This window comes from Haliotis rufescens, unplaced genomic scaffold (assembly GCF_023055435.1).
Source record: "Haliotis rufescens isolate VD_foot unplaced genomic scaffold, xgHalRufe1.0.p SCAF_5, whole genome shotgun sequence".
In the NCBI taxonomy this organism is placed as follows: domain Eukaryota; kingdom Metazoa; phylum Mollusca; class Gastropoda; order Lepetellida; family Haliotidae; genus Haliotis; species Haliotis rufescens.
The window spans coordinates 25,433,253-25,458,620 of record NW_025964223.1 but is presented as its reverse complement, the minus strand read 5'-3'; the positions used below and the strand labels follow the sequence as shown (position 1 = coordinate 25,458,620).

General features: G+C 38.8%; 1 protein-coding gene across 5 annotated transcripts; it reads left to right on the top strand.

The window, feature by feature from the left end:
• On the top strand, nucleotides 1-24,158 carry LOC124111068 (organic cation transporter protein-like). 5 transcript variants are annotated; one of them, XM_046470640.2, is made up of 15 exons: nucleotides 1-87; nucleotides 520-688; nucleotides 2,349-2,431; nucleotides 4,022-4,062; nucleotides 5,734-6,113; nucleotides 11,047-11,281; nucleotides 11,640-11,743; nucleotides 14,791-14,945; nucleotides 16,094-16,262; nucleotides 16,614-16,844; nucleotides 18,218-18,447; nucleotides 20,158-20,339; nucleotides 21,421-21,572; nucleotides 21,916-21,950; nucleotides 22,207-24,158. In XM_046470640.2, the coding sequence occupies exons 5-15, from the start codon at nucleotides 5,965-5,967 to the stop codon at nucleotides 22,302-22,304; spliced, it is 1,740 nt and encodes a 579-aa protein (XP_046326596.2). In that variant the 5' UTR covers nucleotides 1-87; nucleotides 520-688; nucleotides 2,349-2,431; nucleotides 4,022-4,062; nucleotides 5,734-5,964; the 3' UTR covers nucleotides 22,305-24,158. The 5 variants fall into 5 exon arrangements, with proteins under 5 accessions (XP_046326596.2, XP_046326603.2, XP_046326583.2 ...); XM_046470647.2 differs by lacking the exons at nucleotides 1-87; nucleotides 520-688; nucleotides 2,349-2,431 and adding an exon at nucleotides 2,487-3,217; XM_046470627.2 differs by lacking the exons at nucleotides 1-87; nucleotides 520-688; nucleotides 2,349-2,431 and adding an exon at nucleotides 2,487-3,217 and having other exon boundaries at nucleotides 4,022-4,126.
• Nucleotides 24,159-25,368: the final 1,210 nt, after the last annotated feature.

Below are 25,368 nucleotides of genomic sequence, written 5' to 3'. Positions count from 1 at the left end.
CTTGGCATACTTGAAAGCTTGCCACCAGCCGATGTGGCGCCCCCTGGCGATATCCCTGACAAGGGCAGCGCTTATGCTGGTGAACAGGTGGAGTAGTTCTGTCATCATTTGAATCTGTAGACACGTTTGTCACTACAAATATTGTTACGAATAATACTAAAACAGTACTTGTGAATACCGTAACCAATAACAAATAGTAAATACTGAATATGCAGTCTTCAATAAGAGAGTAAACGGCACCTTAGTTTAGCACAATATGAGTTGAGGTGAAATTTGGTTTTACGTCGCGTCCAAGGTTATTGCAATTGTATAGCAATGTGCATGCACGTGCGTGTGTGTGCTTGTACTAGTCCGGACTGATGCCGATTTATACTGCTAGCACACTGATATACCATGCCGCAGTTTAAACTGAAAATACCCCACTCAGACACAGTATACTGACTTCGAGTCGACCAGTCCTTGTTTTAACCCCTTAATGCCGACAGGGTAACAACAAGTACCATCTTTTAACGTCTTTAGGTATGACGCGGCCGGGGAACGAACCCCGGGCCGTCCCCTCTCAGGGCGGATGCTCTACCACGGAAGCGTCATTAAGCACAATGTATACGAAGTCAATCAACGTAGCTTCGCAAGAACGTCTGGAAGACAAAAGTGCAAAAGCATTCCCCAATGTGGAGCACGAGTAAAGGTGAATCATGGGATTGTTGAAAAGAGTGAACGTTGTGTTCCTTGATGTAAACTTCGAGTGAAGCAGAGAAAACGTTGTGTTCTTTGATGTGAACATCGAGTGAAGCAGAGTGAATGTTGTGTTGCTTTATGTAAACATAGAGTGAAGCAGAGTGAATGTTGTGTTCCTTAAAGTAAACATAGAGTGAATCAGAGTGAATGTTGTGTTCCTTAATGTAAACATAGAGTGAAGCAGAGTAAATGTTGTGTTGCTTAATGCAAATATTGAGTGAAGCAGAGTAAATGTTGTGTTCCTTTACGTAAACATCTGAATGAAGCAGAGTGAATGTTGTGTTCCTTAATGTAAACATAGAGTGAAGCAGAGTAAATGTTGTGTTCCTTAATGTAAACATAGAGTGAAGAAGAGTAAAATGTTGTGTTCCTTAATGTAAACATAGAGTTAAGCAGAGTGAATGTTGTGTTCCTTAATGTAAACATAGAGTGAAGCAGAGTGAATGTTGTGTTCCTTAATGTAAACATAGAGTGAAGCAGAGTAAATGTTGTGTTCCTTAATCTAAACATAGAGTGAAGCAGAGTAAAATGTTGTGTTCCTTAATGTAAACATAGAGTGAAGCAGAGTAAATGTTGTGTTCCTTTATGTAAACATAGAGTGAAGCAGAGTAAATGTTGTGTTCCTTAATGTAAACATAGAGTGAAGCAGAGTGAATGTTGTGTTCCTTAATGTAAACATAGAGTGAAGCAGAGTGAATGTTGTGTTCCTTTATGTAAACATAGAGTGAAGCAGAGTAAATGTTGTGTTCCTTAATGTAAACATAGAGTGAAGCAGAGTGAATGTTGTGTTCCTTTATGTAAACATAGAGTGAAGCAGAGTGAATGTTGTGTTCCTTTATGTAAACATAGAGTGAAGCAGAGTAAATGTTGTGTTCCTTTATGTAAACATAGAGTGAAGCAGAGTGAATGTTGTGTTCCTTTATGTAAACATTGAGTAAAGCAGAGTGAATGTTGTGTTCCTTTATGTAAATATCGGGTGAAGCAGAGTTAGTTTTGTGTTGTTTAATGTAAACATTGAGTGAAGCAGAGTGAATGCTGTGTTCCTTCATGGGTGAGTGAGTTGGGTAATACGCCGCTTTTTGCAATATTCCAGCAATATCACGGCGGGTTATAGGCTTCACACAGTGTACCCATGCGGGGAATCGAACCAAGGCCTTCGACGTGCTGAGCAAACGCTTTAACCACTAGTCTCTCCACCGCCACGTTCCTTCATGTAAATTTCATGTGAAGCACCATTCACTTTTCATAAGAACACAATCTACATAACGCACATTAGTGCTGAGGGACCGACCATTGGATAATCTAGTGGTGGTTAGCATATATTAAAAAATTGTCTCCGAAAAGTCTTAAAAAATATAATTATATTTTAAACTGTTAAAAAAAGAAAGAAATAGCCTGCCACAAAAAAATACATTGATGCAAAAAATAGCTGGTTTTGTAACTGCAGCTGAAAAATTATCTAATCTCGGTACAACACCCCAAAACCCCAGAATATCAAATGGTCGGTCCTAAACAAACGGAATGCGGGAAATGATGTAAAATCAACGATAAATAGATCTCTTTTTTTTCAGTGGGATCGAACTTGAAAACCTTCGTTCTTTTATTTGTAGTGAGTGGACCACTTGGCTACAGAGGCGCTTATACACCAAGAACGTCTTTTTCAAGTACATGTACGAGCGTAAGCCAGCAAAAGGTATTGTAAGCCCGTTTCCTAAGGCTAAAAATGTAGTCAAAACATAAAATTGTAAGCAATGTTGTTTCAGATTTTTCGATTTATAGGACACATAAAACACTGATCCCTCGGGTTTGGGTGAAAATACAAACACTCAGGGTCGGGACAAACCTTTGGGCCTTCGGCTCTTGGTCGTCAGTTTGTGCCTCTTCGCCATGTCCATCAAACACATCCGGGAGAGTGTTTTATCCTTTGAATAAACATTAAGTAAAGCAGAGTGTATGTGCGTTTTTTACGTAAAGCTAGAGCAAAGCAGAATTATTCGTGTGTTCTTTCATGCAGACCAAGAGTAAAACAGAATCCAACCTGGGTTATGTTGCGAGGAACTAACTGTTTCACCAATACGTTCTTCTTGTATACGTACGTTTGACCATACCCTGTATTACATGGTCCTGCTACTCCTTTTATCTTTTATTCAATGAAAACATGCCTGCCCACAGCCATGATAGAGATGCAGGCATCACTAGACAAGCTTCAAACGCATAAAAGCATTTATCCTAGCGTATTATGGCTTTGACAGCATGACCCCCGATAGCCTACGAAAGTGTTCGGACAGCAAATTACTGTAAACATGGCCCAGTGAAGGTCATGCACCCATGCGGCGTTCCTTGTCATCGTTTACGTATAAATAACTATATGGGCAGTGATCTATCAGGTGTGTTTACAAGGGCACGGACGCTGACCACGGCATGTATGTTCACATCGGATGACCCTAGACACATGCTTGTTGAGGACTGGGATACTGTAGTAAGTACATAACTATACTGAACTACAATTTTGAAACTTGGTTGAGGGGTTTGGTCAAATAACGTAACTTGGAATGTTTGGGAAGAAAGGATGTCAGACGGTTACGTACTCCCGTTGGGTTTCATAACAATTATCAGAGACCCTGTCCCGGGATTGTATTATGCTAGCCAATAGTAAATCAAACCAAAATCAAAGCATTTAATGACTAGTTGATATGTACGTTGATTCGGATCTTATTTAAGTGCCACTGGAGGGTATATTCAGAAAGAAACACACCTACATGTTTATAATGATAACCTAAGACCTGAGTTAAATGCGCATTTGCACTCCATCACTCCTCATGGATCGTGCTGAACGAATTGTTACAGTCCACGAAAGTTAACCAACTGTTCTGGAAACGCTTGATGATGTATTACTGAACACGGCCCCATTCTGTTACGTGTATGTCCATTAAATTTTTTTTCCCTCTCTGTACTTTATGATTAGGGGTTAGAATAAAACGGAATAGCAAACACGAATTTAATAGCATCTGAAATATAGATTCGCATTATGTTGTTGTAAAACATCTAGTATCGTCGTAATACGTCATCCTCATCCAGCTCGATCCAGGTCATCCTCATCCAGCCCGATCCAGATTGTGAGCGGTTCTCCATATGCGCAGTCAGGTGCCTATATATTTCCGTAGCAACATTGTCACTCATGTACAATGCTTTACAGTGCTGAGAAAGGGTAACATGACATACACTATTTTTTCCATACCATAGACCTTGCCATCTGACGTCAACAGTGTTTTCTGTTTCACAGTAGACAAGGGAAAGCTGAGGGGACTAACTAGGAGGTCGGAGGTACGTAAAGTAAAAGTACCCAGAGAATACTACACTCGAGCTCTTTAGATAACCTTTTAAAAAGGTGAGTGGTGTTTCGGTGAATTTACGAGTTATAAAACTATCTTAAATCTTCTATTATGGCTAATGTACTATCTTGAACATCGTTTATTTGCCCGCCAATGCACCCTTTTTAACGTCTACTTCTATTTCCCGAGATTGAACTGTCTTGAACTTCTTCTCTTTCCCGTTATTGAACTGCCTTGAACTTCTTCTCTTTCCCGAGATTAAACTGTCTTGAACTTTTTCTCTTTCCCGTTAATGAACTGCCTTGAACTTCTTCTCTTTCCCGAGATTAAACTGTCTTGAACTTTTTCTCTTTCCCGTTAATGAACTGCCTTGAACGTCTTCTCTTTCCAGAGATTGAACTGTCTTGAACCTTTTTTCTCCTTCCCGTTAATGAACTGTCTTGAACTTCTTCTTTTTCCCGAGATTGAACTGTCTTGAACATTTCCTCTTTTCCGTTAATGAACTGCCTTGAACGTCTTCTCCTTCCCGATATTTACATGTAACTGTCTTTACCTTCGTCTATTTCCCAATACTGAACTATTGCCGTTTGTTGTTTTCTGACTTGGTCCAAATTTGAATTTACATGTATTGAATGAGGAACTTTCAAAAAGTTGACTCGGTCCTCAGTAATCACCACTGTGTGCTGTAAACTTGGGGAGACGGACTTACATCAGCACTTTAGGTGGAGATGTGGCAGCCTAGTAGTTATAGCATTTCCTCGCCATGCCCGAGCTTCCCCACGTTAGTGTATGTGCTAAGCCAGTTCACGGTGGTCCCCATATGACTGGAATATTGCTAACGTGTCGTAAATACTCACTCATCATGATCACTATGATTCACAACGTCCGGATGTTTCAGTGTAAAAGTTAAGCTGCCAAGAAAACATTACAATCGTCGGTGGACCCCTAGGCCACAACAGGGTAATACTTACCCGGGTTCTCGTCTCTCATTCTTTAAAATATATTCTAGTTTGAGTTTGTATATTTTTTATCGTGAACACGTTTTATTTCAAAGAACATTAGTACAGTGTACCTACTTTGCGTATATGTATTTAACCAGCCCGATGCCTACTTTAACTAGCACTCACTTCACTAATACATGTGTAAACCAGATGGCGGCCCAGTAGATTTATGTACAAAACGTTGGGCAAAAGAAAGTATGCACTTGAAAATTAGATTTGACAAAACAATTACAAACGTCATGAAAGCATGACGAGGGGCAAATCAATCGCCGAAACACAGGTCCAGAACAAAGCTATGTTACCCGTTTCAAAAACACCATCATCTAACGGCCATTTCCTGTTTGCTTCATTTCTAGCAACCATCAAACATGGGTGTATACTGTCTTTGCCCGGCGGTTTATTAAAAAAAATGTTGATCAATATTTTTTATAGAAATAAATGCAATTGTTTTCATAATACAATTGGAGTATACAGATAAACTGAAATATGTGTGGCTCTTACAAAGCGCATGTATAGGTCGTGAGTCATACAGAGCAGTGATTATACATTGACCTGGGGACTTTCCTTTTCAGCGGTGTTCCCCTCCCAAATCTGAGTGATCTTCCACGCACACACACCACACATATGTGAAACGTGATAATGTTATCAGTGTTCGTTCTCAGGTGATACGCTCCGCAGTGGACTTACCCGCCCTTGGATGGATATATAAAGTGGTTCCAGCGCCTTGCATCTTTAAACTGGTTCCACCACCTTGCCTCCAGGATAGCACACAAGCCTATGACCCAAACGTAAAGCCATTTGTACACTGAGGAATAGTAGCATTAGAAATTATCTTTTCATCTATAAATGATAGCGTTTGGAAATACGGTGCGGACACAATAAGAATACAAAAGATGAGGCTTAATTTTGATGATGTTCTGCGGCATCTGGGGGAGTTTGGACGCTATCAGAAAGGGGTGTACTTTCTCCTGTGTCTCCCTGGCATCGCCCATGGAATCAGGATGATGATCAGCGTGTTCCTCCTCAACGTTCCAGACCACAGGTGAGTGGACCAATTTGCATGTGTTATTGCATATATTTGACATGCGTCTGTAGAGCTCCTAGTTCATGATGCTCTATGTGTTGTTTTATTAACCGTGCACAGACCGCATGTTACTTTCTGACGTATGGTATATCCATTGATAAATACAACCCATTACATGTATCTAAACACGTTAGGCTGTTTCCAGTAAACATTGTAAGTATATATTATTCTTGCAGCGTTAGATAAAGCCTCTACAAGAACCGTTTAATATGTCTGTAAACTCTTGGAGGTAATATTGCTGTCTGCCCTGTTTGGACAATTGCACGTTCCAAAGTGCGTCATTTTATTGTGTACGCCACACAAATCGCATATATTTTGGCATTTGCACAAATTTGTCAGAACGCTTTATCAGGCTTCTGATTTAGCAGAAGTAATTCATAGGTTAATGAGTGTACTCAACTAAGCGTTAAATTGTCATTTTTTTATTCAAAGGTTTCGAACAAAACAAGACATGAAACTTTGGTTGTTTTCTCTTGGAAGAATAATCACGTGATAAGATTGTAGTTGTGTAGTAAGAACATGCATCTCAAGTCATCTACATACTTTGAGTTCTTAGTTCACAGAAATCATTTAGGATTTTTAAGATACTTTCATTGTATTAATTGTATGTGGGCCTGTGGCCTTAATACTGAAATAAATTATATACAGTTCACAGAAATGAAAGAATGTTTAATTTTCAAGCGTCTTGATTGATTGAACAATTATCTTCGTCTTTGAAGACACTAAATTCACCAGGTAAAAGGCAAGATTGGTTTTAACAGACATTCACAAATTAAAGTTGTGTCATTGCGTCCTGCCGGCCCTTATTTTCGGCGTTTAATTTACAGGGATCTGTGGACAATAGGTGTCCATGTTCAAATGTAACATATCATTAAGTGCATGTTATGACAGGACACAACTAGAGCATGTAATTAGTCAGCATGCTGTCTTGGTACAGCCCTGCAATGCCGTACTGCGGCCTGTTCACCTTGGTAGTAACTTGAGTTTAGACGTTGTCCAGTATTTCAGTTTTAATATGACATATCAGGTGTATGTAGGAAGAATGCCTATTAATAAGGTGGCGAATAAAGTCGAAATCGTACAACGGACTCTGCTTTTATCAGATATTTGTTATAATTATTAAAAATGGTTCAGTCGGTTATATTTATGGATGCCTAAAAATATATATATGTTTTTATTCATAATGTTATAATTCGCTGTTAACCGATGAACAGTAAAAATACAAGCTGGTTACAATGTTTCTTGGTAAGATGTTGTTATGGTATAGATGATGTTGTTGTGATGTCGTTCGTTGTATTACTTTGGTTCTCACATGCTGCCCCTTTTACTATCTTAATCATTATAGACCATTTAGGTTCCTCTTTTGCCGAGTTAGATAGGTTAATCTTCTTCATTATGTTATTTTGTCGTTGAAGATGTATATTACCGTAGGTGTGTGTGTGTGTGTGTGTGTGTGTGTGTGTGTGTGTGTGTGTGTGTGTGTGTGTGTGTGTGTGTGTGTGTGTGAGAGAGAGTGTGTGTGTGTGCGCGCGCGCTCTTCACTGTATCTCATCGATACCAGTTTCCACTCAATTTCTTACACACCGAGAACCTGTAAATTTCATCAGGTAGGGGACTAGAGTGTATGAACGGAAAGTCACGAAGTAGGCATGGGACGTCACAAAGTAGACATGGAACGTGCTGATGTATGAACGGAACGTCAAGAATTGGGCATGGGACGTCACAAAGTAGACATGGAACGTACTGATGTATGAACGGAACGTCACGAAGTAGGCATGGGACGTCACAAAGTAGACATGGAACGTGCTGATGTATGAACGGAACGTCACGAAGTAGGCATGGGACGTCACAAGGTAGACATGGAACGTACTGATGTATGAACGGAACGTCACGAAGAAGGCATGGGACGTCACAAAGTAAACATGGAACGTACTGATGTATGAACGGAACGTCACGAAGTATGAACGGAACGTCACAAAGTAGACATGGACGTTCTGATGTATGAACGGTACGTCACGAAGTAGACATAGAACGTTCTGATGTATAAACGGAAAGTAACGAAGCAGGCATGGAACGTCACGAAGTATGAACGGACGTCACAGAGTAGACATGGAACGTTCTGATGTATGAACGGAACGTCACGAAGTATGCATGGAACATCACAGAGTATGCATGGAACGTACTGATGTATGAACGGAAAGTCATGAAGCAGGCATGGAACGTCACGAAGTAGGCATATAACGTCACGAAGTATGAACGGAACGTCACGAAGTATGGACGGAAAGTCACAAATTAGACATGAAACGTACTGATGTATGCATGGAACGTTACGAAGTAGACATGGAACGTCAAGAAGTATGAACGGAACGTCACAGAGTATGCAGTGGACGTACTGATTCATTATTTACTTCCGTGTGAAAGACTGAGTTTTCAGAAGTTGAAAAAAGTGATATTTTCATTGCAGTGAACATAACACTTGATATTTCAATGTAGTGAACATAACACTTTGACGGAACTATTGTCATACAAGCGTTACCTCCCCTTAAATTGTCTCCCTTTGTCGTAAGTGACGAGCCCGTACACAAACTGTTGACGTCCCGTTTACGTTAGGTACACATTGACAAGCCAAAATAATGATAGACGGTCATGTATGGAGTTAATATCACTTCTTGACGTTTGTTATTCTCTCGAAAAATAATATTTCATTATAAACTGTAAATTTATCATTTAACTCGTCAATCAAGACTGTTCGTTTCGCAAAACGCCATTTTTGTTATTTGACCAGCGTGTATTCTTTCGCTTCCAACAGCGGTCTTCTGGTTTCTCAAGAATATTTATTTTGTTAAAGTTGATTTTGTATATAATCATATCTTAATGTATGATCAAGAATGTTCGTGACCCTAAATATTGTTTGATACTTTTGTTTATATCTTTTAAGATTTTGCAACCTCGAAACTACTTGTTAAGTTACAAATACAAGGGGTGGTGAACCGTCCCTGTGTGTTAGGTAGGGAGAATTTACGTTTCAAGGTTTTACATTTGTAATGAAATAATTATTTTTTCTGGTAGACAACTACACAAAAATTATATAATAAATAGGATATGCCACGTGTCGAGTAAAATATAATGTTTCTCTCATCGAGTGACTGGGGGAAATATCCTCTATATATGCACCGAGGGACATGAAGTAGGCACACTAGTGATGTATGCACGGACGGTCACAAAACATACAAATGCCACTAGTGAAATGAAAAGAAAAGACCCCGTAACAAAGGCCGTAGCTTGGTCGTTTTAAACCCTTTCACCTGAAGAAAACTTATGATTTATCATTGGGGAAAAGTTTAAGAAAAGTGAGACTTTAAGGAAAATGTTAAGATGAAGTTGCTTGAATGACATTGTACCCTGGGGTCAGTGCTGTTGAACTCTTGATCATGATAGGGTGATGTAATCAATACTTAACCCTGTTTACCCCAAAGATTAGACGAACTCTCATCTGGAGGTCTTTGTAATACCATAGGTTTCACGTCCCCACTTAAACCAAGTCATTTATAAATGGCCACATCTAGCAAAGATTGAAGAGGTGAACTTTAGCCCAGTGGCTTAATGGAAGTGGTTGAACCTCATTGTAATGCACAACCGACACCCAGAAGGGCGGACCGCATTTAAGAAACGGTTAAATAGGTATTGACCACCACCCTTGCCTCACATAGGAATATGTTTGTGTTACTGCTTTGTGTTCTACTCAAGCAGCTTAGGCTTATAAACTCTGGTCATCTAGAACTGGATTACCGTAGTCAAAGATCTCCTTAGTTTACTTTTGAATTTATGTGGTGTTCGTGTATGCAAAGGCTATCTTTGAATAATTAATATTTCTTTAGAAAATTTCAAGAAATGTTATTATCTAGCATTCATGACATTCACTTTACAGGAACTCCGGATTTACTAATTCCGAAAGGGGCAAAACATTTTAAGTATTTCCGATTTTCGCATAAGCAATAATGTTTGCCACATTAGGGGTGCTAAACCCCACATTATCCAGCTACGAGGAATAATCTGTTCTAGGTAAATTAACTTTAAAAATCTCTATACAGATTATCTCTAATTCTGAGCAATTTTTCACTTTTATGTGTAAATATAAATTCACACACTCCTCATTCTCGCCGTCCTGGGATAATATCCCCATTATACTGCAAACCAATTTGGTAGTCAGATGGGAAGACTTCCACTTGAACGGACTATTCTGTATCTCTGTACACGCGCGTACGTTTACAAAAAGTTGAAGAGTCTGATCGCGTGGCATGCCAATGAGTCTGTTGTGGTAATGCACTGTATTTAGAGTCACAGCATTTCTGACGTAGCGCAAAAACTGGCTCACTACCTATCTAGGCTTACTACCTACATGATTGATTACATGTGTTTAATGACGTCATAATAGTACTGCCGTCACGGATTGTCACAAGGCTGTTAACTACAGCTTATCTTAAAGGGTGGATAATAATGAGATCACTGCCTTCTAGTCGAAATAGCACTCCTCACTCATTCGTTCCACAGTAGGGAGATGTTTTGAGCCACCAACACCGATGTTAAGACAACTTTACTGGTTGCCCGTGGAACAGAAGCTCTCCATAGGGATACAGAACCTAACCTTTTCATTTATATATGATGATTTGTTCATTAAATTCGTTGAAACGATGTTGTGTGATAATACCAAACTAACTTGAATTCGCAGTTTAAGATCCACTGCATGATGATCAAAATAAATATCTCAAATCCTTTCGCAATCTTCTAAATGTTTCTGTTGCCTAGAAACAGTATGCAGTTAGCCAGGAATTCTGCTATTTGTTTGTGTGGTCACTTCAAACCACGACACCTTCTATCTATTATCCTACAGGTGCGCCATCCCCGGTTACGACAACGACACCTACGATGTACAGTCGGACAACCACGCGCATCTGATCAACGCCACCATCCCCTACGTCAAAAAGGACGGCAAACTGCAGCTTGACAGCTGTCACATCTACTTCAACGGTAACAACGGCACCAATGATGGCGTCAACCGTACAGTGGTCGGGTGTCAGAAGTGGGTGTACGACAAGTCTGTGTTTGAGTCTACTGTGTCAACGGAGGTGAATATTCAACTGCTAATATTAAGGTCCGCTGGACTCTTCTGTACAAATAGTCCCAGACTATTCAATCTACACTAAAAACGTACCATTACTTTACGTTAATTAGAAGTCAGGACAGTAAAAGGAACTTTTACTACTTTTCGATCAAATACTGAAATTTCCAGATGTAAGTGTAATGATAATGTCTATTAAATGCATAACGTAAAATTAGTAAAGAGAGTGTACACATGCTGTATCTTCTGCTAGCACTGGTTGGTGTCAGTCGACTCACTGTATTGTATCTCATCCGATGATACGTGAAGGTATATGAGAATGGACACTACTTTGACATATTTCACAAATAACCAATTTCTTGCAGCTCAACTTCGTGTGTGACGACGCCATACTTGCCACACATTCTCAGATGATATTCATGGGAGGCTACTTCTTCGGAGCCTTTGCTGCTGGAGCCCTGGGAGACAAGTGAGTCACAATATGACTACTTCTGTAGAAAACATTGCGAGTACAATAGTTAACACGAGAAGCAAGCTATTAAACATCAATCAATCAATCTTTATTCAAGTAATTAAGAGGCACCAAGCCTATTTTACATGTGACAGAGATGTTGCACACAATTTTAACAGATTTGGTTCTATATAACAGTGCGTGGAATATGTACATGTCTTAGTTTTGCATTATTAATTATCTGGACTGTTTAACAATTGTCGGAATTTCACAATATTTGGATCGTTAAAGTAGTATATAGGAATATATTTTTTTCTCACATGGAGTAAAATGGACATACAAGTAAAAAGTGATATTCATCCTCTACATCTTGCCTTTTACACATTTTACATAAACTTTCTGACCTTGGAGATTTTGTGTATCTCCCACTCTCGACGCACAAATCATGGGATGAACGTCGAAATCTTGCTAATGAATTGCGGTATTTCTTTATATTTACATAAAACATATACTGTTCAGTGTATATATGAGTTTTCAACATTCTATAATATAAACATTTATTCGATAATGTCAACGAAAATGACCACGATTACAGATAAATATCTTTTAACCTCTGCAGAAAAGAATAGGTAAATACACTTTCAGATTGTACAAATTGATCATACCAAACATTTCCAAAACCACTATTGAATAACAATTTTTTCACATAAGTTACCGATTTAGTCTTTCCATTCGTATCGTAGAACATTGTAACATTTCTAAGGGTATCAGCCAGTACTTTATGACTTTCAGCTGTGAATATATGAATAGAAGATATCTACCACATTCTCCATAAACCAATGCGCTAGATGTGTTGGGTTTTACACCGAGCAATCTTTTACACGCAAATAAGTGGACCTTTTCGATATCATTAAATTGTTTTAATCCCCATATTTCAGCACCGTAAAGTAAGATTGGGTTAATTATAACATCAAAGATCTTAAAGAATGACTTGTAACTTATATCACCAAGGATATGTATAATTCTTTAGTATACCAAATAAAACCCTTTCGGCATGAACTGATGCTTCTCTTACATGAATAGACCAATTTAGATTGTAACTGAAATAAACACCCACATATTTATAGTGTGTAGTCACATTCAAACTTTCACCTTTAAAGAACCCTTTTTCATTTTGGCAAGTTTGCAACCATTTCTGAATACAATAATTTTGGTTTTGACTCTATTAAAAGTGAGTTTCCATTTATCACAGTAATTTTCTGAGACATCAATTTGCTTTTGCAAGTCACTAGCTGTGCTTGAGAACATGATAATATCATCTGCAAATAATAAAAGAAAGAGTTGAACAACAACTGGATGCAATTGAATGCCGTTTGTACAATTGTTAAAATAAAAACAGACTCAATATAGATCCTTGGCGGAGGCCAAATTTGTATTAAAACATATCAGACATCAAACCCTTGTCCCGTACACACGTTTTAACATTTTCATAAATACTACATAATAACTTCAACATTTTTGGAGTCCACCTGCAGAAAATGATCTCCATAGTTTACACCTGTATATAGAATCAAATGCTTTAGAGAAGTCAACAAATAAGCCATAAGACTTCCCCCCCTTTTTGTTGATATAGCGCTGTATCAGAGATTGCAATATAAAGACATTATCAACTGTGGAATATCCTTCCCTAAATCCAGCCTGCGATTCCGAAATGTTATCCATGGTATTGGCCCAACACACAAGTCTCTTGTTGATAATAAAAGTAAATATTTTACTGAAGATACACAAGAGAGTTATCCCTCTGTAGTTGTTGGCATGATTAGAAGCACCTGCTTTATGAAGCGGAATAAAAATACCAATGAACCATGTTTCCGGGAAGTATCCCTCTTCAAATATCACATTAAATAACAATTCTAGGTATTCTTCTTCCTCATTTACAAGTAGATCAACCGAATGAATAAATAATTCAGAAATGTTGTCATCTATTCATGTTTTCGACATGTAAACACTGTTTATCGTCGATAATATAAGTCACAGATCTCACCTGATGGAAACTGCGTCGGTGGTGGAATTAAAGATGGACGCAGATCTTGGCTCTCAGTTGCTGTACTAGATCCTGTAATCACTACAAACAGAAGCACAGCACTGCGCAGAAGTAGCCTGTATCCTGTCGCCATACCCGGCGTCGACTCACTCGTGGGGCTGTTGGGTTGAATCTTGTCTATTTGTCTCACGCCTTTGGGATGCACAAAACACCCTATTCTCGCCCTCCAGACTTCAGTTGATACCCACATCTGACCTTTATGGCACCTCGAGGTGCTTCAGTATGTTAAATTGTTGTTATTTATTGACTTGAGTTGATGTGTGAACGCCTCTGCTTGCCAAGGGAGCTAACTTTCTCCAATTAAGGGGGCACGGGTGGTCCAGTCGTCTGAGGCGCCGCAATTCGCTGTGCAGAGTTGCGTCCCTTGGGCACGCCAGAAACCTATGATTGCGGGTTCGGATACCGGTTCGCCCCGATTATGTTTCTAGGTTTGTCAGCACCATACCCGTAATCGTGGGTTTCACCGAAGTGGTAAACGTCTAAGACCTGCATCACTTCGGGCTTTTCTCCCACATTAAGCTGACACGCCGTGATATGACTGGAATACTGTTAAAAGCGGCGTTAAACACATCTCACTCACTCACTCACTCACTCACTCACTCACTCACTTACTCTCCAATTAAACTCTATTCAACATGACAAGCACAATGGTAAACATATCTAGTAAATTATTTAAACTCGGCAAGTAAAATAATAAATATTACTCTACATGGTAGACATGGCAAGCATAATAGTAAGCACGACTAGTACAATCTAAATTACGCCTGGTTAAATAGTATACATTACATTACAATAGTAAACACGGATAGTAAATAATTTGGATGGATTGTTGTATAGTATACATGATAAGTAAGTAAATGATGTGTACAAAAGAACACACTCATGTTAAATGAAGTCAAGAATGTAGCATAACGTGTCATGTATATATCACTTTTTCACTTTATTTCTGTTCTTCCCCAAGGATTGGGAGGAAGAAGGCTCTTTATCTGTGTATCCTGTTCCTTATCACTGGCGGCATCACACTGAACTGGTCCAGCAACTTCGTCACATTCGTCTTCCTCCGCTTCATCAACGGCGCCGCTTCAGCCGGGGTCTTCACCACGTGTTTCGTCATAGGTGAATGATCATCCATACTACTGACATGATAGCACCATTGGCAGTAACATGAACGCTACACCTACAGTTACTTCCTAAACTACCTGTACTAATAACAATATGCAGTCATTCAGCTCAGTTATAACCACTTCAAATACACTGACACTACACTACCGTTCCCCCTTACTCTAGATCTACATCTACAACTCTACTGCCTAACTACCACCAAATCAATCACTCAGTTTACCACTACAACTACCTTTCAATTTACCAGTCAATCTATCACTACAAGTACCATTCAATTAACCAATCAATTTACCACTACAACTACCATTCAATTTACCAATCAATTAACCACTACAACTACCATTCAATTTACCAATCAATTTGCCACTACAACTACCATTCAATTTACCAATCAATTTACCACTACAACTACCATTCAACTTACCAATCAATTTACCACTACAACTATCATTCAATTTACCTCTTGCAATCAATCTATCACTACAACTACCATTCAATTTACCAATAAATATACCACTATAACCACCACTTTCTTATAACCACTCAATCAACCACGGCGTTGCAACAAAAGATGAAACCCACATTTTCTATATTTTATCAGAATATACGTATAAGGCAGCAAAGAACAATGAAGAATGCATATGAAGCGTGGTTCACTATTTTTACAGCTTGTTCATTTTATCATAATGTTGATATCTCATATAAGAAATAAACGACACGTGGAAGTTCTTTATCGTACAGGCGGAATGCGCCTCTCATGGTTTATTGTCACTGCAGCGTTTTATTGTACGATAAACAACGACCACTAAAATTCTATTCTTTAACAACTATTTCTTTAATAGTGAGTGAGTAAGTTTGGTTTTACGCCGCTTTTAGCAATATTCCAGCAATATCACGGCGGGGAACACCCGAAATGGGCTTCACACAATGTGCCCATGTCGGGAATCGCACCCGGGTTTTCGGCGTGACGAGCGAACGCTTTAACCACTAGGCTACCCGACCGGCCCTTTCTTTAATAGACTATGGATATATATTGAGTAATTCTACAACTCGGAATTAATGCTTATCAGTTCCTTCTGAAAATTGTTGTTCTCTAAGTAGTTGTTTTCTGAGAAATAGTTCTCCCAGCTTTATTTCACCAGGTTTGGAGATAGTAGGTCCCTCTAAGCGTGTTTGGACCGGGATAATGATCGAGGTGTTCTTCGCCATCGGCATGACGATGTTGTCCGGAGTTGCCTACTTCATCCGAGACTGGCATACGCTGGAGCTAGCCATGTCCATCCCTGTCGCCTTCTTCCTCATTTACTGGTGGTCAGTGATTTAATCATGTTGTTAATGACAGCTCTAACGGAACAGTAGCCAGCCTTAACGCAAACCCTTGAAATGAAAGAAGGCCCATGACGAAAAATGAGAAAATATACTGAAATTATAAGTCGGCTTGCAAGACCCTTAAAGTCCATAAGAGCTAAACTACATTCTGAAACTTTCGTTACGTTAGAATTTCAAATACGAATACAATATCTTGCGACAAAAAAATAGCCTGCTTTAAATTTACATGAAACTAATATGATATGAAAGTTTACAATTACATGTCATTGAGTTGAAGGTTTTAAAATTGTATTATGTATCGAGCCAAATAGGTATACTTGATCTTTTTGACAGGGTCATTCCAGAATCTCCAAGATGGCTGCTGAACGAGTTCCGGGACCAGGAAGCGGAAGTGATCATACGCCGCGCAGCAGCCGTGAACAAAGTCACGTTACCCGAAAAACTGTTTGAGCACCAAGCGTCAGAGCTTGAAAAACATAATAACGACAAACTCAAGGGCAGCTTCTTCGATCTCTTCACCAATCCAGTCATGTGTATACGAACTCTTATCATATTTTTTAACTGGTAAGATGGGTAGGTTTTTGTGACCTGAAATAGGTTACTTTCACATTGTAAGATGTTGGTTTATAAAATATTTTGGACAAAGAAAACATGTCAGTGGTAAAGGCTTAAAAACAAATTAATTGGCGTTGAAGAAAGTAGTCCCTTGCTCGCTTTAAAAGAATCAACGGCAAGTAATAGTTGTCTCTACTCCTAGCTACGAGATTCAAAAGTTATAGATGAACACTTTCCTCAATACGATGTGCTACTCAAAAGCAATTTCATAAAAAACACGGAATATATACACAAGCTGTATTAACATAAATAACTATTCTTTTGACAAACCTGAGATATTTAATGTATTCTGACCTATTTTGTGACAAGACAATGACTCAATATATATTATTTGTACTGAAATGTTAGATACTTGAACAGTCTAAGATTTCATAATTACAACATAGTGCAATTTGACGCACACTGGACATTTGTGTTAGAAGTTATTATAAGTAGAAATGCGTTTTTGTATAAATACGTTTCGAAACAAATTCCCGTAAATTAGTATGTAAACAAATGCAATTTTGTGTGATCAAAATGATTTGGAGGAATAAACGTGATGTAGTGCCTACAAAATCTCGTTTCTCTTGGCTTCATATAAATATTTTTCACTAAACGTTCTTATCAATGTTGTTGGATTTCCGTGGCTCCAAAGAAATTATAATGGATGAGAGTATGGTTGGCGTGTTCTCCGCCATCATTAATTCCCCTGAGGACATATTGACAGGGGTAATAATTTGTGGCGAAACGTAATATGGATGTTTACTACCGATGTTCTTTTAATTCATTTGAAAATTAATGTACCCAATGCTGCCCTTCTACACCACGCAGACCAAATGAAAAAGCCAAATAATTATAAAAGAACTTAAAACTCACAATCGGCATACTTTCCTTAGTTCTGATGTGTAAGGTGAGCCACAGTTCTTGGACAATATTTTTGTTTAATATCAATAAAGCAATACTCGTCAAGTTTCTCAATATTTGTTATATGAATAGTTCTTATCATTTTTTGCTTACCTTTTTAGATATGAAATAAATTCATCTCAATTTATTTGGCTGCCCCTTATATGTTTCTAATCGAAACGTATACTTGTCTGCTTAGAAAGTAACGGATGTCAGATGTAGATTCTGAAATATGAATAATTACATCTGCTGACATTTGATGACTGTCAGATGTATTTAATGCCAAAAGTCACCAGGGACTGATTTTGCTATTTATTCAATATAACCCATAATCATTACTTGCAGCTCAGACCACACTGTTTTGAATAGGATAATCACGTTTATGATTGAAGACCATCTGGAAATGTTTTCTTATAAAATGATTTGAAACTTGCGTTTAGGTTGGTGGTCAGCATGGTGTACTACGGCCTATCTCTCAACTCAGACAACCTTGGGGCAGGCAGCCTCCACCTCAACTTCCTGCTGGTGGGACTTGTGGAGTTCCCGGCCTATGCGCTCTCAATAGGATTGCTCAACAGACTAGGAAGGAAGATCATGCACTGTGCAATGATGATCATAGGAGGAGTGTCCTGCATCCTCACCATCTTCACTATCCTGTATGCTGATCAGTGTAAGTAGAGTATGTTTCAATGTAAGTTGACAATGTATTACTATCCTCGATATGATGAGCGCAAATAGACACTGGCGTTACAATCCTCTGCGTTGATCAAAGAAGGTAGAAAATGTGTAACCATAATGTCTGTTAACCAGTGTAAGAAGACGATGTCTAACTGTCAAGTATCTTGATGAGTGTAAGTGGACTGTGTGTTACAATCCTCTATGTTAATGCATGTAAATAGACGATTTCTTGTAATCCTGTATGTTACTGAGTGTAGTAGACGATGACTGACAACCCCTTATGGTAATCAGATATAGTAGACGACCACTGACTTGGCGCTGACTTCACTCACTAGTCTTATGAGTGTAAGTAAACCAGCCCCTTATGAACATGAGTGGAAGTAGACGAGGCTTACACTCCCTTATGTACACCAGTGTAAGTAGAATATATGTCACTATCCTTATGTACACGAGTGTAAGTAGACGAGTCTTACAATCCCTTATGTGCACGAGTGTAAGTAGACGAGTCTTACAATCCCTTATGTGCACGAGTGTAAGTAGACGAGTCTTACAATCCCTTATGTGCACGAGTGTAAGTAGACGAGTCTTACAATCCCTTATGTGCACGAGTGTAAGTAGACGAGTCTTACAATCCCCTATGTTCATGAGTGTAAGTCGACCATACCTTACCAGTCCCTTATGTACACGAGTGTAAGTAGACCAGCCCCTCATGTACACGAGTGTAAGTAGACGATACATTACCATCGCCTTATGTACACGAGTGTAAGTAGATGGCACCTTACCATCCCTTATGTACACGGGTGTAAGTAGATGACACCTTACCATCCCTTATGTACACGAGTGTAAGTAGATGACACCTTACCATCCCTTATGTACACGGGTGTAAGTAGACGACACCTTACAAGTGCCTTATGTACACGAGTGTAAGTAGACGATACATTACCATCGCCTTATGTACACGGGCGTAAGTAGACGACACCTTACCATCCCGTATGTACACGAGTGTAATTAGACGACACCTTACCATCCCTTATGTACAAGAGTGTAAGTAGATGACACCTTACCATCCCTTATGTACACGAGTGTAAGTAGATGACACCTTACCATCCCTTATGTACACGAGTGTAAGTAGATGACACCTTACCATCCCTTATGTACACGAGTGTAAGTAGATGACACCTTACCATCCCTTATGTACACGAGTGTAAGTAGATGACACCTTACCATCCCTTATGTACACGAGTGTAAGTAGATGACACCTTACCATCCCTTATGTACACGAGTGTAAGTAGATGACACCTTACCATCCCTTATGTACACGAGTGTAAGTAGACGATACCTTACCATCCCTTATGTACACGGGTGTAAGCAGACGATACCTTACCATCCCTTATGTACATGAGTGTAAGTAGACGATGGTTTCACCTGGTGTCACCATGATTCCTGAAACAAAGTCTTCTTAATGTGTTACATTTACTGAAGTAGCTTTTATTTTTGTTTTTGACTTCACTAGTCAAAATGCGAGCATGCACATACCTTTAGCGTTGCTAATAGTTCCGAAATTGGATATTGCCATTCATTCATTTATTCAACCAGTCAGTCAGCCATTTTTGAAAAAAATACATTTATCTGTATCGTACCTTAGAAAGGTTTTATCTTGAGGTGAATATTTTGAAGAGATCTACAATGCTTTGTATTGTAGCAATACAGTGGATCACCGTCCTCTTCGCTATGATAGGGAAGCTTGGGGCAGCAGCTGGCTTTGCCATCATCTACGTGTTCTCCTCAGAGCTGTTCCCAACAGCCATCCGCCACTCCGCCACCGGGGCAAGTTCCTCCTGTGCCCGGGTTGGAGGCATGATAGCTCCATATATTGTAGACTGGGTATGTATATCAAGTAGACATTCATTGGTGTCGAACTTAATTTAAGTTTCTTTTTGTGATAATTAAAGATTAGTCTTCTTTGTGATGTTCGAGCTGATTAAATTTGAAGTTTTCTTACGTATGCATGTTTTATGTGGAGCTCGAATACATAACTGACACAGATGTCTGACCAAAGGTGTAACATGTAAAAGGCAATGCATGATAAGGGTCATTGTTGGCCTATGGAATCTTCATTACGTTTAGAAATCGTTTAGCAAGATGAAGCTTAAAACAGTACATCATATGAACTATTGTATTGGCACCGGTATAAGTATCTACACCGAAAATAATTGAATAAAGAAGTTGTCATCCATAAAATATCTTGGACACATACTTTCTCAGTTAGACAGCTCGAAAATCAACCATTTTCACTCATTTTGCCATACTTATATTTTTTATCATGTCGGAAGTCAGAAACTTGCAAGCGTATGATAAGACAAACCTGACTTCATACCAATATTTGAAAGTTTTCTGGAACTTCAAAAATTGACTTTTTCAGTGGACCAATAAGACCATTGTAATACTTAGCCATTCATGTGTGTTGATGTATACTAATGTACTATGCGTATGTGACGTACCTTCATTGTGGCAAGGAGATAAAACAGTATAACGGTTATCAGATAGATTTGGCAATCACGAATGTTTATTTGGTATTATACTTTTACATTGTATGTATGCAACTGACCATAGTTTCAGATTCATGGTAACGCATTCTCGACATTTGATGGAATAAGGGTTCTACTCAAAGCCAAAAGTCTCTAGTAGTGAAACTTATGAGTAAGATGGTTAACACTTCGTGGTTTGATTTTCAAGAGGGAAAAACAATGATGACACGCTGGAAGTCGGTCGCAAGGTTGTAATCTAATTGGTTCAAACTGTTTTCGTTCCTGTAAATGTATAGAAATGTGTTTTACGCATGACCACATGTCCCAGCATTTGTTTCGAAACGATCGGATTACATCCGGTTGAAATTTATTATTTCAAATACCAGTTGCTACAATTATGATTGCATTCAATATTCACAGTATTACCTTTTCTACAGGGCAAGTTTATTGGCGGGGACTTCGGCCGCGCCCTGCCACTAATGGTATTTGGCAGTCTGTCCGTCCTGGCAGGTCTATTGGCACTACTCCTGCCGGAAACACTCAACAAAGACCTCCCAGAGACTATCGAGGATGGGATCAAGTTTGGCAGGTAACATATTGTATCACAGGAACATTTAAAGCATCAGTTGACTTTGACCTCCCATTTGACATACAGACGCCACAAAAAGATATTTTTCACTTGAATGGAATGAGATCGAAAGCATGTAACCTGGCCATCAACATATTAAGGACTTCTAAAATTATTATATTTCGTTGAACATAAATATACCATATGTTGGTACTCACTGAAATCAGATTAAAATGGCAGTTGTGGTCAGTAAACAAGATTGCATGTGTTGAAACTGGCGAAACACATTTTTTTGTGATGAACAAAAGTTCAAAATGCTAATTGCCATAAACAATGAACACATGGTTATGTTTAATATTTACAGACAACCGGTTCGTCACAGATCCGCAGATGACGAAGGTGCGCTTCTACCTTATTATGGTTACCTAATATACGTTAGCTATAATCACACGTATAGCTCACTTTTGAAACTATTTACAGTGCAACATAATGCTTTATTCAATTCAGAAACTAAATGTTGGTCTCAAAATATAAACATTAGTTGCATTGGATACTGTTATTTCTGGATAATGTCTTAGACAAACTACACTGTATAGAAACATTACTAGTAAAGCGCATTCCTATTTGTGAACTCATGTCTCATTTTATTCTACAGAAAAGCAACGTGGTCTTCCGTTGCTACCTGGCCACAAAGACACTGATGAGAACCAATCACCTATCTACAGACAGCCAACAGCTCCCGTTCAAACTTGACCTTAACATTGAAGGACTATTTGTCTTCTTGTAGTGACAAATGTGTATGAGATGGCCAATGAAATCATCACTCATTCGTAGTTGTATCTGTGCATTTTCAGGTTTCCATTAGTGATCATTTTCATCCTTCAACCTCTAAAGTGTGAAGAACGCTATGAAATGAAAATAACAGTTTTATATGTATGGGCAGCTTTTCGTACGATCCAAACTTGAATGCGTGTATATTTTTACATAATTCCAACGGAACCAATCTGAACTACTTCTTAACAACATATTTGTATAACATGGACCTCCAATCATTTGTAATTGAAATTTTCAATCACCAGGTTCAGCATATAGGACTTTTGTCACATACAACATCGTACCTTTTCATAATCTGTCAGTATCGCAGTGAAAGATTGTACAGTATAACAAACACTGTGGACGTTATTTGTGGTACTATTATTGTGGCGTGTTACTACCCAGCTTACTACAGGCATGACTTGACCCCACGTAAACATGCAAGGCTTAAAGAAACATTACACCGTCGATGTCCTGCTATTGATAAATAGTTCTCAATGGTAAAGCACAAGAAAAGGCAATAGACTTTCATTATCCACATTTCATCTCATGTATTTGTATGCTATACCTGGGACAAGATTATGTTATAGGTACCAATTGAATATTTCAAGAAGGCATTTTTTAATCCATGTATGTTTGTCATTGCATTCATCTGTTCATCGTCCTATTTCATTTTCGTAGAACGCATCGAAGCACTTTAAATGCAATACACATACAGCTATCTGTTCTAGAAGTATCTTAGTCGACTATGTTGGTCGTGTTATGCTTCTTTAGAAAATAGATAGTGCGTTGTTGTTGGAATTGTTCCATTTTCATTGATAGTCTATTTACCTCGCATATTTGTAATGAAATGCAAAGAGATATTTTAGCTTCATATATATGTCGATATTTGGCTTCCCATGTGATCTTTGAAAGCAATAATGTTCCTAAAGAAAGGTTTATGTTCTTATTGTTCACTTGTTAGATCTAGATATGTTTTATATATCTGTTGACACTTTGATTGACATTTTGATGGCTAAGTCAATATCACACACACACACACGCACGCACACACACACGCACACACACACACACACACACACACACACACACACACACACACACACACACACACACACACACACACACACACACACACACCCACACACGCACACACACATGCATATGAGTGCAATAAGCTTAGATGCGACGTTAAACCCCATTTCACATCACCTCACCTCCTTTCACGCGGAGTAATTAGAGGTGAATAACACATTCCTATCAGACACAGCCGCCATGGCATCCATGTTAGTATCTTTACCACTTTAGCACACTATGTGTGCTGAGGCACATCGTCCTCTGTGAGTGAGGTATGTTCGTGTGTATATCCCGTAATGCCTTATAGCCTCATCTGAAACTGTGAAATAGATGTGAGATAAATATGTACAAAGACAGCTGATTTTGTAGTAGTTGTTCGTTGTTTTTGTTGTTTAACGCCGCACTCAGCAATATTCCAGCTATATGACGGCTGTTGTAGTATTAGTATTAGTATTAGTAGTATTAGTATTAGTATTAGTAGTAGTAGTAGTAGTAGTAGTAGTAGTAGTAGTAGTAGTAGTAGTCAGATAACAAACTAGGTAACAACAGCAAGCACTACTTCTGGATGCTCGAACATCCTATTCTTTAAATGATCTATATAAGTCGAAAGACGTCATAAAGTTTAAACGATCTTGTCTTTCTGCTCATTTTCCAGGTACGTTCATGATTTTGAATGAATGAATTCTATAATGTGTAGACAATAAATGCATGAACATCGATATTCTTTGTGTTACACTTCCTTGGGCCTCGGGAAATCTGAAAAGGTCCCACGCATCCCAAATCCGGATCAGATGGTCGTGACTTGGAGGAATTCATGTGTTCGTGTGTTCAGTCTCTGGTACAGATTACTCACAGACCGACGTGGCATAGCTTACTGCGGTGTTAAAAAACATATATGCAACTATCAAGTTTCATGCCCGCAAGGAGAACAGCACTGACAATAACATCGCCATGTTTTAGGGAACCCTGATGTTGGCTGATCTTGACGAAACCTGTCCATAGCTAGACCCACATCCTAAAGGCAATATATATTACATTGAGTGACACAAGCGTCGTGGCATTTACCTTTGATTTTCTAATGACACGTGCCATTAGAATTCCCCCAGGACAAAATATACGATGTTCAGTGTATGACTTCGTCTTGCATATAATCACGAACAAAATCATCACCGGTTGCTGCTGTCACAAGATTAACTTGCCTCCATACAATATACATTGTCAATGCAAGAGAATAACCAGTTTAGATTATCCGCCGAAACAGATTTCATTTAGCGAAAAGGGCAAAAGGGCTGCGAAAATAATATGAATGAACCACTGAAAATCAGTGATGACACCAGGTGTTCGCGAAAAGGGTTAGCATGTCCTGCCCAACCGGTAGCACCTAACATTCACACAACTTGCATAAAAAGTAAGTGTACAAAAGTACAGTCTCGTGAAGATTACGGGATATAATTGGCCTTCAGCAACCCATGCTTGTCGTAAGATGTGAGTAACGGGGTGAGGTGGATAGGGTCGCTGACTTGGTTGATGCATATCATCGTATCGTATGCTAATTGCGAAGATCGATGCTCACAATTGTCAGGTCAAGATTTCATTATTTACTGACCGCCGTTATATAGTTAAACAGCAAACAAAGCACAACAGTACTCATGCTATGCGACGTCGGCCTGTAAGGAAACCAGTGATCGTTGAACATGTCGATCAAGCATGTTTCATTGGACTTTGTAAACAAACTTACATTATGAACATATTCCAATGATAGAAATAGAGTTCATAAGAATGTAATTTAACTAACAATAAAGAATCATAATGTGCGGCCGTTGGTCGTCAGATAATACTTTGTCCACAAGCTTTGGGTGTTTGACTGATAGAAGTTGGATCGTGACTCATTGTTTTGACTCTATTCTTTGTTCATCAAGACGAGTAG